General features: G+C 50.3%; 1 protein-coding gene and 1 long non-coding RNA gene across 3 annotated transcripts in view; both read right to left on the reverse strand.

Moving 5' to 3' along the window:
* RPS6KA2 (ribosomal protein S6 kinase A2) overlaps positions 1 to 16824 on the reverse strand; it is a 341018-nt gene that overhangs the window by 282372 nt on the left and 41822 nt on the right. Inside the window, exons 1-2 of one of the 2 annotated variants that reach the window (XM_011224258.3) lie at positions 7681 to 7832; positions 7537 to 7587 (exon numbers count right to left, since the gene is read on the reverse strand). In XM_011224258.3, the coding sequence (XP_011222560.1) occupies positions 7537 to 7587; positions 7681 to 7722 (93 nt within the window). In that variant the 5' untranslated portion in view covers positions 7723 to 7832. Of the gene's footprint in view, positions 1 to 7536; positions 7588 to 7680; positions 7833 to 16824 lie in introns of those variants that run through there. The other variant, XM_019799101.2, reaches the window with a different exon arrangement.
* LOC105237387 lies at positions 479 to 5164 on the reverse strand. Its single transcript, XR_004628223.1, has 3 exons — positions 4701 to 5164; positions 2757 to 3013; positions 479 to 2502 (listed from the first exon to the last, which is right to left on the reverse strand). It is a non-coding gene; the product is annotated as an uncharacterized LOC105237387 (long non-coding RNA).

Consider the following 16824-nt stretch of genomic DNA (forward strand, 5'->3'; position numbering starts at 1 on the left):
CACGCTGCGTCAAGCCCTACTCCAGGGGAGTTTGGAGAGTTGAAGGAGGACCGTATAAAACACTTTCCTGAAAACCTGGGCTCCTGTGATCCTCCCTGGATTCAATTATTTCAACAGTCCTTTGCTTTAGCAAAAGAATATTGCATCCAGGCTTGACAGAAACTTAGAATTTTTTCACCGAATTCTTGTTTGGTGGAGGGAGGTTGTTGGGGTTCCAATATTATCACAACGGCAGGGGATGCACGCAGAAAGCTCATTTTCTCTATCTCTAACAGATGCAACCCCTTGGAAACGAAGCTTATGTCACACGGGGACACCTCACAGCACAGTTGACACCAGCGTCACCTGGGGATGGCTCTTCGGAGAAGGGAGAGGGGGCTTGTCTGGGGTCACAGTGTCTTTGATTATTTTCCAGGCAGAATAAAATGAAAGGCTTCCCCATCTACTTCTAAGGGCACATCTATCTGGTCTCCTAGAAAAGAAGAAATCCCAAGAGTCAGACAGAAAGCATCTGCTGGCATCACGACCCGCTCAGCAGAGCTCCCGGCCGACGCGAGGGCGACGCACGTACTCCGAGTGGAGACGCCGAGCCTGCTCGGGCCGCGGATGGCCAGGGCGAGGCTGCTGCCTTCCCCGGGAAACGGGGCAGCTCAGGTTAACGCGCGCCACAGAAAATTTGAAGAAGCTCGGCCCAGAACGTCATCTTTTCTGCCCCACACGTTCCGCCCGATTCAGGTGAAACAATGTGCTCACCGACAATTCTCACTCCCTGTCTTCACCTGGTGGCCATGTGCGTGAGGCTGGGAGGACTGGGGAGCAGAGGGCATGGACTGTCGGACCTCAACTCATCAGGCTGCTCGTAACAGTGTTTTGAGGTGTCCTAACTGCAATTCAACTCAAAGTCCCGTACGGATGAAAAAGTAGTTAGCTAAGACTTAGTGCTTTTGAAAATGCATTAGCAAAACCCATCAGGCCTTTGGTCTCCAGCTAAACAGCGGTCGTGGTAAACGCAGCGGCTTGGCGCTAGCGACCTTTCCTTTCTAATAGAATTTAATTGCAGGTATATGAGAGCACGTAGCCTGAATGTTGTCATGGTGACCGTGACAAGAAATTGCCTTTTACGCCATGGTAGATCTCCATGACAATCCTGGCTTATTCATCTTCCAAATACTTTTCCAAAAGACATAATTTTGAAAAACGGCTATCACTGTGTATTAGTCACTGCTTTAAAGAGACTACTATTGCTGTCACATTGGGCATCTGACCTCCAGCGGTAGAATGAAGATGCTTGCACAATTATGTCCAAGATATAAACCACCAGCAACGCAGAAAGCATCCGTTCACGTTTCCGTCAGACACGATAATGTTGATCTCGGGCATTGGTGTGGGTCTTCCCCTGTAAAACCTAGTACAGGTGTCCCATTTCTCTGGGCCCCACAGAATCAGACAGACCAGCCCAAACCTGGTCCAAGACAACACGATGTGTTCGCCATGTCTTTCCTCCCCCCAGGGCCAGGAAAGAAGGTAGCATATGATTTTTCACTTGCCCTTTCTTACAAGAGCAGTTGTGCAAGTGAAGGCAGCAGACTAGATCATAACGGGGCAGAGAAGGAAGGAGAGAAGAGGAGGCACTCCTTGGAGGTTTAGACAGGAGGAGAGCCAGCCCACGGCTAGCAGGTGCATGGGTCAGGAGGGAGTTGCACACTGCCCATGTGGGGGGCATGAGTTTCCCACAGCACGGGAGCTGAGTACCAGCATTCTCTGAAAAGGAAATGGAAACCCTTCATCATGAATGGGCAGCTTCTAATAACGTGAGGGAAAGTGTTTGTAAAAGGAATCTGGAGACCAACAGCAACAAACATCTTTACCTTTATAAATGTATGGAATGTTTGCACAACACATCGATTTATTTATACATGCCCATCTATGAAAGTCCAAACATATATGAAAGAAAAAACAAAGTAATTAAAAGATCTGACCATTTATCTCATCTCTAATTCCATGCAGTCCAGAGGCCCAGCAGGTAACATGGCCTGGGTCAAGGTCAAAGTTACCAAGTAGCTAAGTGGGGAAAGGACGGGATGCTAGCCCAGCTCTGTGGGCTTCTAGTCCGGTCCTTTCTTAAGCTTTTGGAGAACGTGGACAACTCCTCAAATGGAAAAACCAGTAGAAGCAATTGTGGGGCTGACAGCATAAGGACCGTAGAATCCCCAGACAAACAAACAGATTTTCTGAAGCGATGCCGCAAAGAAAATCCAGGTCTGGGAGAAGCTCAGAGTGGCCGTTGCAGGGCCACTATTCCAGAGGTGGCCCCGCATGGCCCCGCTCAGGCGAGCAGTGGCTTCTCCACAGTGTCCACGACCATCTGCTGCCATGAGCTCACCACCAGCGCTCCCCTGGCTGCTCCCAGCTCTGACACTTCGCACAGGAGTGGAGTCCACGCGGCCGGTTCCCCAGCGCACCCACGGCTCGGGGCAGGCGCCGTGCACATCCGCGCAGAGTCTTAAATAAGTTGCACCATCATAAAAAAAATAATAACTTTATTTACCCTCTGGTAGATCATAAAAGATAACCATATTTCCTAGAGCTCTTTATTTTTTCCCCAAGACCATAATTTAGAAAACGCCGCCTAAACTGGAGCTTAGGATGTAAGGTGTCGAGCTGGCATTTATAAAAGAATTTAAAGAGCTTCCTACTCGTCTGAAAGACAAGGGACCGAGCCTCCCCCTTCAGCTGCATGACTCCGAGCATCTTACTTCATGCCTCCTGACCTTCACTTCTTCCTCTGGGAAATGCAGGAAGAGCAAAGGAACAGTCGTCATGCAAAGTTGCCGGGAACAGTGGCGGGCGCTCGGAGATGAGGGACCCTGGCGGGCGCTCGGTGATGAGGGACCCTGGCGGGTGCTCGGTGATGAGCGGGTGAAGGAGCACTACCTGCTGACACCGTTCCCTGCACCTGCTGCCATAGAGAGCTTCCTGCTTCGGGGTTCACCGGAGGTCAACATCGTAATAGCTATGATTACAATAGGAGGAAGTCACAAGGCAAATTACAAATTCAAACAGAAAATTCCCTTTGGGTTGCTTGGGATACATAAGTAAGAGAACCTCTTTTTGGCTGCATTAATAAATTGCAATGACTTGTCAGTTAATTGAATTGAATTCTTTTGTGCTATTTGTCACTAAATGTCACAAAATGTCACCTTAAATTGATGAAATCACCTAAGATACTAGAGTTTTCCATACGTCACTAAATCCAAGACATCTGTAATACATCACCACCCAACGATTATAGTCATTTTGATACTTTTAGGATGACTCGAACCTTAGCTAATGAATTTTTTCAAACTTAATTATTTTGTAAGTAGTATAGAATTCTTTGAAAATTATAGAAAAGCATGACAAAGGAAAAACAAATCACCTGTGATCCTTGAACTTATAAAAAGCCTTAGGATTTTCTTGCTGTTTTGTTTTGCTTTGTTTTTCTATAAATCTTGTCTGGTTTTGGTTGGGAAATAGGCTATTGCTGAATATGCTAAAATGTGGGGTTCAACCTTTTTCCCTAACGCTAATGTTTGGTTTTTCTTCAGCTAACCTGAGGGAAAGTTAAAAGGATGACCTCAATTCAAGGATGTTCCTAGCACAAAATTGGCCCCTAAATGCTTCGCTGGGTTTCTGCTGAAAGGCTACATGCACAGAGAGACCATCCAGTGATTAAAGTAAATGCGGGAAAGAGACTATATTTTTCTCCTTCCTGATGACTCAAGGAGAGAACGAAACACCCACAGAGTTTGCAGACACGCTCCTTCCTGGTCACAGCTCACTCTGCTGCCACCGCTGTTCTGGACCCTTCCCCGGGCCCCGCCGGCACCATGGAGATGTGTGACCCAGCCCCGTGGCCCACCGCAGCGCCGACGCGCCGTCCCGCCACCTGACCCAGGACCCTTCCGCACCCTGTGTTCAATGGGAGGACTGCAGGGCGAGGCCCCACTGGCATCCCTAGGGTGTCGCTGGGCTGGGCATGGACGAGGATGCTTTAACCCGGAGCCCAGGAGCAAGGAGGCTCAGCTCCTCTGCACAAGGAGCCAGTGACATGGTAGGATTTTACCCCTGAGAGCAGAGTGCAAAGCAGAGTCCCGCGCCTACGCCCCACGCCTCAGCCTCTCGTCACGGCCCCTCCCACCTCACACTGTCTTAAACCATCGAGAAGCACAAGTCCTATGCTTTGGGACTCAAACAGGCAGGGGAAGCTTGGATGAAAAAGACAAAGAGAAACAGGAAAATCTGTCTGATTCAGAAACTACATGGGCTCAGATTCAACTTGGTCGAGGATGAAAAGATTAAAGCTTCGTTCGAAGAAAGCAAAACGGAAAGGAGAACCGAATGCACCTTCCCGTCCCGGGACCCTAACTGAACACAGGTCTGTGAGCCACGCTTGGGACCGCGTGCACAGGGGCCTCCGCACGGGGATCCGCTCACCCAGAATTCCCAAGAAGAAGCAGGGTTAGCATTGGACGGATACCTGCTGAGTGGCCACCATGTCCCAGGAATGTCAGCATTTTAACTCTCTGGTTTCCTTTCAAAGGATTAAGTTTGAGTTACTGCTATTTTTTTGCCTACTGAGGTATCTGACCAACGAACAGATTTTTCATAAATTATTAAGAATTAAAACAACACACACACACACACACACACACACACACCGATGTCAGGCAGACCACGGACAAGCGTGTATCAGGCACATCACATGTTCTCCCGTCCTGGGCACAAGCCTTCAAGTGGTTTTCCATCCTGTCCCCTGGACCGGGCAGCCTGCCTCTGTCTCCCCTCGTCACGCACAACCCGGGGCTCCAGCACGGCTCCGTGACAATCAGGACGGCCACGCTCCCCAGCTCCAGGTAGCAGGAAATCTGAGGGAACAGCACCCCATGTCAACAGGTGGCTGAACGATGCAGCCCCGTGCAAGGGGCTTGGTGTTCAGCACGAAGAGAGGAAGAGAGAGAGGGGAGGCCCTGGAGGGGCAGCAGCGACCCCTCGGTTCTCCTGGTGCTGTGGCAAAGAAAACACACCTCCCTCGGGGCTGTAACCTCCTTTGTCTCCTTTGGACATTTCTTTTTATACAATCAAAACATAAAGAACGAAACCTTAACAGAGAAAGAGGAAATTCAACGAGCTGCTGACCTGAAGGCAACGTGAAGGTTTAGCAGGTGAAACACAGGAAAGTCGGCTCCCTGCCGTGTGGGCGGGGTGGCACGTCCAGGGCACACCTGGGAAAACACTGTAGTGTCTCTCCCCAGAGCTGCAGTGGGACCTGCTTGCAGCCACGCAGCCAGATCTGTGTTAGGATTTGAAACAGGAGACCCCAGGAGCCTCCCGTGGTTGAACAATCTTGAACACAAACTCTTGCCGAGAGAGGGAGAAGAGCAGACACGAAGGTGAGCTCCTAACTCATTGCTCCCGTCACCGTTTTCAGACTTCCCGAGCGCCCCCCGATGATGCTGCGTGAGCTCGGACTGGTGTGTGTTTACCCTGCATGGAAGAAGGGACTCCTGAAAACATGGCTAAGCCCTTGGGGGGGGGTCAGGCTGGCCGTGGGTGCTGCAGCCGTGCTCCCAGGGCCCTCCCAGCGCCTTGACCTAGATGTGACCACAAGCAGGGTCCTCAGAGAAATGGCAGTTCCTGGAAACGTTTCCAACTCTGACTATGGCCCCTACTACAGCATGCGTGTAGGACTGGTCATTGCGAATGACGCAGGCATGACACTCACAGGTACATCCCGGGCCTGGTACGGTTTCCATCACCCACCAGACACGATCTTGTCACTCTGCCTACATCCATTTCTGCAGCCGAGAGTAGAGAAGCATATGCAGTATGGAATCTCTTCATCCTCGTTCTCCGGGGCCAGTCCACGTGTGGAGGGTGAGGAGAGGCAGAACAATGGGGCTTTTTATCCCTCCGCGAGACGCAGCTCCTCACTGACCTCACCATAGAGAGCCACGTGACTCTGGTAAGAGGCGCCAATGAGACCGGAACTGTTTTTCTCTTGAACAGGTTATAAACTAGACTGCAAAGAGGCGATGAGAAAAGGGCCGTTCCCTCCCACCATGACACGCCTTGTTTCTGAGTGTCTCTGCATGAGGCTGCAAAGCAAAGGGCTATTCAGACCCCTGTCTAGCCACTTAACCAAATAACCAGAACCACCTTGCAACGTCACAGACCATAAATCATCATCACCAACCTTCAATCCCACGGACACCATGTTCATGTCTAATAAGGAAGATACTCTCACAAGATAATGGTACAGAGAACCTTTTTATGGACCCAGGTCTTAGTGTGCAGCTACTTATAAAAATCCACGGGATGCAGACAGGAGTACCGTAAGTATGCTAAAAGCACAACAGAATTCAGGGGTGAGCTTGTTCCTGCGGAGGGCAGCAGTCAAGGACAAGACGGACCCCTCGCAGAAGTAGCTTCCTCTGCTCCAGGAATGCAGGCTCCTGGAACAGCCGGGACTCTCTCTTGCCCCCTGGGACTTGCAGACCCACCACGGAGTTGCTGAGAAGCCCATCACTCCTCTGTGAAGCTCCCGACCTGCACACGCATAGGGCAGCCCACCACCTCAACAGTGAAGCGGGACCCTAGTGGGGAGGGGGGTTCAGTATGTATTTTGTTTAGTATGAACCAGAATGAAGTCCGATGTATTCATACAAATTAAATCAGCCTGACCAACACCCAGGTTTCAAATGACCTGTTTGGCACCTGCGAGGACCAGGCCTGTTGTTCCCGCCATGCCTGCTGTGAACGTTCAACCTGGCCGGTACAGATGCCGCGGCTTTGCCTGGACACGCAGCATTCTCCCTTAGCGGGATCGTGGGAGCCAGGCAAAGCAAAACACCCGTAAAACCACCTTATCAAACCCTATTGATGATGCTACTATTCAAACCACAGAGCTGCTCGAAATACTGTGGGAAATCTCCCTTCATCTAAAATGACCCATTTTAGGCCTAATACCTAGAAAAGCTTCTGATGAAGACCTGACCTCTGCATGCGGTCAGTAGGCTCCCACAGCTCCCGGCAGACCCAGCACGGAGCCAGCCCCCCACCCCAGCGTCACCTTGTTCTGAGGGCCCTCTTGCCATTGTTACTCCTGGCTTATCTTGAAGGCACAGGCTAGAGTCTGAAAAGGAATAACGCACATGGAATCATATATATGATGTCCCCAGCGAGCCACAGATTTGGAACAGACCTCGCCGTCTTCAGAGAAAGCAGGAAACTGTCCCAGCTTCATGCACAAGGCAGACCCCTGCTGCACAAAGACATTATTGCACAAGTCCAGGCATTTCTTCCCTTCATGCAGAACGTCACCTAACTGAAACTTCACTGTGCGGGATCCCCCCTCTAAGATCTCATCACCACCGCCGCTCCACTGGACTGTGTCAGAGAATGAAAGAAACTGAAACAACACTTCACGCTCACCACGCTTTTAAAACTGGAACCCATAATCTCACGGAGAAACAAGTGAATGCGAGGAGCTCTTACCTCTACCGACGCGGCCGACTTTGTCTCAGGCAAGGTCGAGTCCCATTTGCCCTGTTGAGGCAGAAAGTGAAGAAAGAGTCCTGTAAGTCACAGGATGGCATTTACAGCGAGCAGCTGTGCTGGTGAGGACAGGTAGACACTCACCAAGCCCGGGAGTTTTTTGCTTCTAAACATTAATCTCCACATGGTTCTAAAGAATTGGAGGAGTTTCTCGAGCTTTCAGGAAGGCTTGAAGTAAACAGCAAAAGAAGGGAACTTGCAAACTTTTGTGCAACTTTTACAATTCAGTCAAAGGAAGTGATGATGTTCCCATTACCANAAAAAAAAAACCAACCCAAAAAAAAAAAAAAAAAAAAAAAAAAAAAAAAAAAAAAAAAAAAAAACCAAACCAAAACAAAAAACCACCAAAAATCAAAAAACAAAAGTGACTGGTTTCATCTTCAGATGCGTATTTAATTAGCAGGACTATCACTAACGGAACAGGACAGACGTCCTAAGGCGACTCATCGGCTCTCTGTTCCCTGGGAGGCAATCACTCCGGCTGCAGGACCGCGAGGGACTGGGGTCTGCGCATACACGAGCACACAGCTAGTGACAGTCCGGCCAGGTTCCATCGTGGGGTTCAAGCCAGAAACATGCTTCCAGCATCCCTGCCTCTCCCCAAGCCTCTCTCGGGCTAGAATAACACCCTGAGAAGCCTGAAGACTTTACTTAGCAACGTGCTTTTAGGAATTTGGGAACAGAAAGCCAGGCTAGTCTTGTTTCTGTGCCCACAAACTGCGGGGCTCATTTCCCTTTTCTGTTTTATTCGTAATCTGCCTTCCATTCCCTGCTCCTTGGCTCATACTTGCTACAAAATAAGAGATAGAAAGAAAGCAAACTTTAAACAAATCTCCTGCACCCTCGTGAGCAGCCGTGGCTCACCCCACGCATGAAAGGCCAGGGATCCCACAGCAAGAGAATTCTGCATTGCTGGGCATGATTTCTCTCAACTTCGACCTACACCACCACAGTCTTCCCACACACCTGGCCAAGGGCAGCGTATCTTCCACGTCCTTCGTTTCTTCACACCCCTGACTCTCCACATTTGGTGCATGTTAGAAATATCTGAAGCTTCTTTTTTTTTAAAGATTTTATTTACTTATTTATTTATTTTGGAGACAAAGAAAGGGGGGGGCAGAGAGAATCTCAAGCAGACTCCAATCTTAGCACAGAGCCCAACGCGGGGCTCGATCCCATGACCCTGAGATCATGACCTGAGCTGAAATCATGAGTCAGTCGCTGGACCGACTGCGCCATCCAGGCACCCCGAGACACTTGGAGCTTAGCAAAGCCCTAGATGAAACCAGTCCGAAGTGCAGGGACAGAGTCCTGGCACATCAGCGCTGACCGTGCTTCCTAGGTGACGTTGTTGTGCTGTCAAGGTTGAGAATCCTCGCTCTCCTGTCCCTTTGTCCCTGTTTTGTGTCCCCCAGCTGGACAGTGAGTATTAAATAGTACACACACGTTCCGTGATTCATTTTGGCAACTTGTGCAGCAGCTGGGGCTGCGTGGGGCATGTGTGGCAAACACCATGGGTCTCCTCCCTGGCAGCCTGTCTCCCTTCATGGAGAAAGTATCTCTCCTTCTAGAGGGAATGGATCCCGCGAAGCCGAGGAGAGCGTGACCCTGCCATGATTACCCTGTTGATTCGGGCCTGGTCACTTTCCGGGCACAGTGTTGCTCCGAGATGGGCATGAACCCCACAACAAGTGAGGCCTGCCCAGGGCTTTGGGGGAGCCACCGGCCCTGTCCGTCCTGGCGGCCAGCTTTGCAGGCGCTCTGAGTCTGGAGTTTGTGCTTGTGGTACCTAGGAAACGTGCATGGAGGGAAAGTCAGTGTAAGGACCCTTGTATGCAAACCCACCAAAAGCCATATCTTTTTCAACCATACGGGCTGATAAATTGCCCATTTTGCTTGTGCCAGTTTGATGTGGTTTTTGTAACCTGAAAAAGAAATGTGAGGCCTAATGCAACATCAATGATGTGTTTGCAGATAAAGTCCCCAAAGGGCCATAGGCTCATGCATTCCTCCATTGTCTGATCCCACCCCATGACCCACCCACCAACCGGTCACCTTCTGCAGGGGGGCTGCTCCGCACATGCTGCCCCAACCAGGGCTGTCTTGAAGCCCCTAACCCGCGTGTACAAGGTGTTCAATATTTGGGGGGCTCTTCCTGAAAACTCGAGATGCTGAGTTTGCATATTCTCTCATTCACAGTCACGGAGTTTCCTTCTTCACTTCCTGGGGCCCTCACTTCGCCAACAGGAGTCAGCGAATACGCAGGGACATGAGGCCCAATGGAAACGAAGTGCCGGTCCACCAACCACCCGGCAGACCCCTCACACCTCCGCTTCCTCCCAGCTGTTCCCCACTCCCTTGACACCGCCGGACTCAGCTCCTGAGCCAAACGTGGGGGGCAAGGGGCAGGGGGTCTTTCAACTCCAAGAGTGCTGACCCCCATCTTTCCCACTCCATTCCAATCCAGGATGAGCAGAAAGGACGTCCCTGCAAGTCCCACCTTTCTCCCTTGGAGCACCTGTGATTATGCAGGTGGGGAAGGAGACAGAAGGCAGGTGGGGGGAGAGAGGGAACGGGAGAGCCAGGAGGACGATGACTCGGGTTTCCATCGCTAGAGGAATCGGGCCCGTCCTCTCTCTTCCCATTATATCCTGTGACTGCGTTCTTGACAAAAAGCATCTAACGTGAGTTCAATAGCATCTGGGCTGGCTTCCCAGGGAAAAACTAAAGTGACAAGGGTATGAAGCACTTCGCACAAGCAGATGGGACTCCAGGTGTGTGCCATGAAGAGGAAACCCCTCAGACTTGTTTGTGGAAAATAAACAAACAGGGGCAAATATGTTTGTGCTTTGTTAACTTGAAAGAAAATATCAGAACTATCTAGACAAAGTATCAACAACCATTCTGGAAAAAATATGGCTTGAATATTTTTGTAAAGCTCTAGGAAGCAATCATGTGCCACAGGAAAGTGAGAGGCACCCACCGTAGTGTTTACGGCGTTTGGAATTTCAAGTCTGGCCAAGCTTCAAGTGACTCTGTGGGTCTGTTGAGATTGGCCTTTCAGTAGATAAAGTCAACGACCCCACTTTATACACCTAAGCGGTCTGGCTCCCTCCCAGAGTCCCTGTTTACTAGACAATGGGGCACCTTGCAGACTGTGTGCACCGTCCTCAAAAGCCACACTGGGCCAGGTACGCAGGTGATAGAGTGAATACACACTATCACTTCCTCAGTGAAATTTGTCCGTGGGATGTGAGAAAGCTCGACACTTTAAGCCCTGATTTGCCTGGAATGTTGCTGTTACTTTAAGTTACTGCGTGCACAGAACTGACCGCATGGTCTTGGGGCAGACTGTGGCTCCCGGGCACCACTAGCAGGTGCAGCCGCAGCGGGGGCGGAGCTCAGGCTCCTGGTTGTCTCCTGCCACCAGATGCTGGGCAAGTGACTTAGCCAGGTAGCCTCGGTTTCCCTGTCTGCACAGGTGGGGCAGCACCAGCCTTCTGGAGGAGTTGGGAGAAAGGAGCAACACGCTTTAAACGCAGAGCAAGCAACAGTCTGTCTGTTGGCCACACGGATGCAGGCACGCGTTCCCCAAACCAGACTGGCTTAGCTGGCCTCAGAGACATCACATCCTTCGAATGCTGCCGCCTGTTTCCGGTCTGGGATCCGTTGGAAGTTGACCCCAGAAGTGTCCGACTAGATCTAACTGGTCTGTATTTCTGTCTGGTTTCCCACCTCCGGCCGATGGGGGGCGGCGCGGCCACGGACAAACAGCAGATGGCGCCAGAGACCCGCTCTCCGGCCGAGGACCTGCTTACCGGGGAGGCAGAGCGGGGCCCTATCCGAATTCTACTTCCCATAAATAATTAGGCCATAAATCAATGTCGATTCTGATGTTCTGGAATCACTTAGAAATTCCCAAAATTTCTAATTTAAACTGCCGGGTTTATCCACCCTCTTCTCTGCAGTATTGATTCTTAGATGCCTGTGGACGGGGGTGGCTCGGACACACACCTCCCCCCCGCCCCACACGCAGGCCCGCAGGCTGCTGGAGTCCGTGTGTCCGCGGGTCCCGTGGTCCTCACTAAGCAAGCGCTCCTCCCTCCCACCTGCGCGGGGCGGAAACTGCGAGTCCGCCAGCCTGGCCACGGCTGCAGGAGAGGACGGGCGCTCATCTGTGTGGCCTCACTGACGTGCTCCCCCAGGAGCCAAACACCAAGCTCCCACAGAGACCACATTGTCAGGACGGCGGGGCTTGTTCTCCACAACCCAGCGTCCTCTCCCTCTGCTGGGGACCCAGAGCCCCAGAGACCCTCGGCCACATCTGGGTCATTATTCACCCTGAGGGGTCATGGAGGTGATGTTACACCACCAACCGGGAAATCCGCCCTGGCCGGTCACTGGGGCTCCAGAACTGTGGCCGGCGTGTTTCTAGATGAAGCAGGCCAAGAGGCTGTGGGCACTAGAAGAAGGGGTATTCCAGATTGCAGCTCTGGGCCCCAGGGGTCAGGTCCGTGGTGAAACAGATGGGGGGCCCTCCGAGCACGTGCACTGCCTGCAAACAGCAGGAACCCTGTGCACACTTAGAGATGATGGGAAAATGTCCCTCGGTGAGCAGCCAGCGTGGGAGGAAGGAAGGGAAGCCCACAGGGGCTGAAGGACACGGACCACGGGGCTGGACCTCCACCAACTGGAGGCTTGACGTTTCTGTCATCTTTGAATTGAATTTTAAAAACATTTTTTTTAATTGAGGTGAATTTCACATAACATAAAATTAATCTTTTCGAAATGAAGTGTCATTAAGCACATTGTCACTGTTGTGCAACCATCCCACCGTTCACTTCTGGATGTTTTCATCACCCTGCAAGGAAGCCCTGAGGAGTCCGCGCCCACCAGATTCTCTGGACTTTCTGCTCGGCAACTTCACACGAACGGAACCAGACCACGCAGGCCTTCGGCGCCTGGCCTCCTTCACGTAGTACACATTGGTACCTCGTTCCTTTTTATGGCTCAGCGGTTCTCCGCGGTGCGGGCACACCACTCCTCACTCAGCCATACACCTGCCGAGGGGCACCCACATTCCCGCCTAGGGCTGCTGTAGCTGGTGTGGGCGTCCCTGTCTTCAACAGTCCTGCCTATGTAGCTCACGGTGGGATTGCTGAGTTATGGTAACGGTTTTCAGGAACTGCCAGGTTTTTCCAGAGCAGGGGAGCCATTTTACATTCCCACCAGCAATGTGCCAAAGGGCCAACTCCTCCACGATCTCACTCAAAACTTCTTACTTTGCATATTCTTTTCTCCTCCCCCTCCTCCTCCCCCTCTCCTTCCTCCTCCCCCTCCCTTTCCTCCTCCTCCTCCCCTCCTCCTTCTCCTCCTCTCCCGCCTCCCCCCTACCCCTCCTTCTCCTGATTACAATGGCATCTAGGTGTGAAATGGCACCTCGTTGTGGTTCCGATGTGCATCTCCCTAATGATGATGTTGAGCGTCATTTCTCGTGCTGTCTGGTCACTTGTATGTGTTCCTTGGAGAAATATCCATTCACAACCTCTGCCCTTTTTCATGTGGGCTGTTCGTTGTTTTGCTGTTGGTGGCGGGTTTTCATACTGCCAGAAGAGCAGTACAGGAAGGAGAGCTCAGCCCCGTGGGTGGAGGGGCTGGCACGGAGCCGGCCATGGGAAGCTGGGACACTCAGTGGGCTTGGGGAGGGGTCAGCTGGGACAGCAATCCACTGAGCAGCATAAGAATCCGGAAATTCACCTCACGCGTCCTGAGCTCAGGTTTAAAGTATTTTTATAAAGTCATCGCTGGTCATTGAACATCCCAGAGCTGTACCCCCCGTGAGTCTGGGCGGATTTATAGTGCGGTAGGTTCACTTTGAGTTTCATACAAAAGTCGCCCCCACGCCAGGACTCCACCTGAGCCGCCCGGCAGACGCACCAGGGCTCCCTGTGGACGGACACGGTCTGGAGCCAGGCTACCAGGAGTCCACACTGAAGGCGTGAGGCTCCCAAGTGTGCTCACAGCCCCAAGTCCCAACACCCACGCAGAGATGCGGCCGGAGGAGAAGCCAGCGGACCCGCAGAGGGGCCCGGGCTGCACCAAGAGCCTCTGACAGCAGGAGGGCAGCATTGAACAGAACATAAGATAAATATTTTTAAACTCAAACGACATGTAGTAGAAGAAATAAGTGCAGACAAACAGCCAGGGTGCAGAGACCGTCTAATTCCCCGGGAAATGCGAGAGAGCCTACTGACAACTTAGTCATTCTAACCAGAGAAGATGATGGGTTATCGAACATGAGAGTAATATTCAGAAGTTAACAGTGCTTTTGTACATCAGCAGGAAACCATTTAAGGAGATGACATTCAAAATTGCAAAAAGGAGAAGGAGAAGGGAGAAACACAAGAAAGGACAAGAAAAGGATACCTGTAAAGTATAAAGGGTATATCTAATGAAAATGTGTAAGGACTTTACAGAAAATATGAAAAAAAAATTATTGAAAGAAATATAAGAAAAACCAAAGTAAGTGAAGATAAATATCCCATTCCAGAACGGAAATCTTAACATGGGGGGAAAAAAAAAGAAGAAGTCACTTTCCCCCAAATCAATCTATACATTTAATGCAATGACCATCATAAATCCAAGCAGGAATATTTTTTCCTGGGATTCAAGTCAAAGAGTGAATGCTGAAAAGTAGCCAACACTATTCTGAAGACAGGCAAGCAGGAGACATGCACGACCGGACAGGAATCAGCACTCTTGCCAGCGCCGGAGGGATCACATCTGTGCAAGGAGCCCAGCAGCGCCCAGAAGCCGCCCCACACACACGAGAGCTCAGAGAAGGACAGACCGGACACTGAGGGACGGACGAGGGGTTCCGGCCAAGTGTCAGATCAGCCTCCTACCGAGGATAAAAATAAATGCAAGACCAAAATGGGAAAAAGCTGAATACGTAATTGTTAAGAGGACATTCAGGAGGTTGTATTTTTACTTGGACTACTAAAGGATTTTTCGAACAAGTCAAAAATCCATACATTCTATTTTTAAAAATCAATAGATTTGACTACATTTAAATAAGAAATATTTTGCATGGCAAAAGACACCACAAGGTCAAAACAGGCCACAGACTAGAAGAATATACTCATAACCTATGTGACTTCAAAAGAATTAGCATCAGAGATATATTACGGTTAATGCACACACTAGAGAGAGGTAAAGAGGTGCTTTTCATCTTCATCAGATAAACAAGTTCTTCACTCCTAAAAAGAGCATAAGTGGGGCATCTGTGGGCACAGTCAGTGAAGCATCAGACTCTTGATTTCAGCTCAGGTCATGATCTCAGGGTCCTGAGATCGAGCTCTGCGTCAGGCACAGAGCCCACTCAAGATTCTCTCTCCTTCTCTGTCTGCCCCTCCCCCTCTCTAAAATAAATAAATAAATAAATAAATAAATAAATAAATAAAAATAAACCTTTAAAAAAATAGCCTAAGTGTGCCCAGTTGCATCCAATGGGAGTTGGTGAGTATCTGGAAAAAGGACCTCTGATAAATTGCCAAAGGGAGAATAAATGAGTTCAACCAGTTTGGAGAAGAATATGTCAATGCCAAGTTAATTTGAAAATGTGCATATCTTATGGAAATCAATTTCACTTTGAGTATCTAAACAGAGAAATAAACTCTAGAATACGTTCATGGGAAGACATAGGTTCTCCATTGAGCACTGCTTAAAAGAACAAAAACTGGAAATCGCCTGACATGGCTCCTTGGTAGGGGAGCGGAAAAATAAACACATTTTTCATATCAGGAAATGCTACACACACTCCAAGTGAATGAAACAGAACCACGTGATCAACATGAACAAATCTCAAAAAAAAAAAAAGAGCTTTTCAAAAATAAGTTTCAAGAGGGAACATAGACCATGATTCCATCCATGTTAAAAAAATGAAAAACATACCCATTATTTACAGGTACAGACTGATCCGGACTGAACTGTGCCCTTCAAAAATTCACATGTTGAAGCTGGAACCCCCACGACCTCAGAGTGTGACCCTCCTGGAGAAGGGTCTTTACGGAGGTGATCGAGTTAAATGGGGTGATGCGTGTCATGGGCCCTGATCCAACAGGACTGGTGTCCTTGTAAGAGGAGATGAGGACACAGGAGTGCACAGAGGGCGCAGGAGATGCTGTCTCTGACCCAGCAGAGAAGAATCGAGCAAGCCTGCCCACCCCGGGCTGCAGACGTCCAGCCTCCGGGCCTGGGAGGAACACTGCCCCGTCTGTGGCACTTGTACAGCAGCTCTAGTGGACGAACACAGCCAGGGAGCCACGTGCCTCTGTGGGCCAACCTAGAAGAGCCAGGAAACCGGCTCAAATGTCCACTGAGACTTCAAACCATTGCAGTAATTGAACTTGAAATATGTGCCGATTCCAGACATTGAAGTCTGTACTGGGGTTGTTTCAGGGGACACTTTCCATGCTATTTACGGTCTTCGTCTACACCTGTGGAACACGTGTACTTAGCTTAGAGACTCAGGATACATGGTGCCTCCTTCCTCAACACTGCCTTACAAAATAGCCTGGCTGGGTCATGTAGACCGAGCCGGGCATGCTTCTGTGTGTGGCCGTCACAGTCCAAGTAACCGAATCACAACCACTCAGGTGTGCTGTGTCACTCTGCTGGAGGATCACCTCCTCGTCCTCAAACCCTCCTGGAGCACGGAGCTCTCTCCCGGCGTCCGAGGACCAGAAGATCCCTCTAAAGAAATAGCACCGCAAGACAGAAGGTCAGCGCTCTCCTCCCACAGAAACACGGGCCATCTCACGCCTTTCCCTTTGGCTCCATTGTGAGGGCCACGCCTTTGGAAAATAAATCAGTGTATGAAGTCTGAAGGGGGAGCACCCAGGTGTGGAGAAGACACACATCTATACACCGGACTGTGAAACAAGTGTACATTTAACCCTTGAACGATGCGGACGCTGGGGCACCCACCCCCACGTTGTTGAAAATCTACACGTAACTTTGGATTTCCCCCAAAGTTAACTACTACTAGCCTACTGTTAACCGGAAGGCTTACCAGTAACATAACAGCCAGTTAACACATAATTTATGCTATATGATGCTATAAGCTAGAGAAGAGAAAACGCTACTAAGAAAATCACAAGGAAGAGAAAACAGATCCACAGAACGCATTTAGGACCAAGTCAGGTCATTATCAACGACTCTTGCAGA

The sequence above is a fragment of the Ailuropoda melanoleuca genome, chromosome 10 (genome assembly GCF_002007445.2).
Source record: "Ailuropoda melanoleuca isolate Jingjing chromosome 10, ASM200744v2, whole genome shotgun sequence".
NCBI lineage: Eukaryota > Metazoa > Chordata > Mammalia > Carnivora > Ursidae > Ailuropoda > Ailuropoda melanoleuca.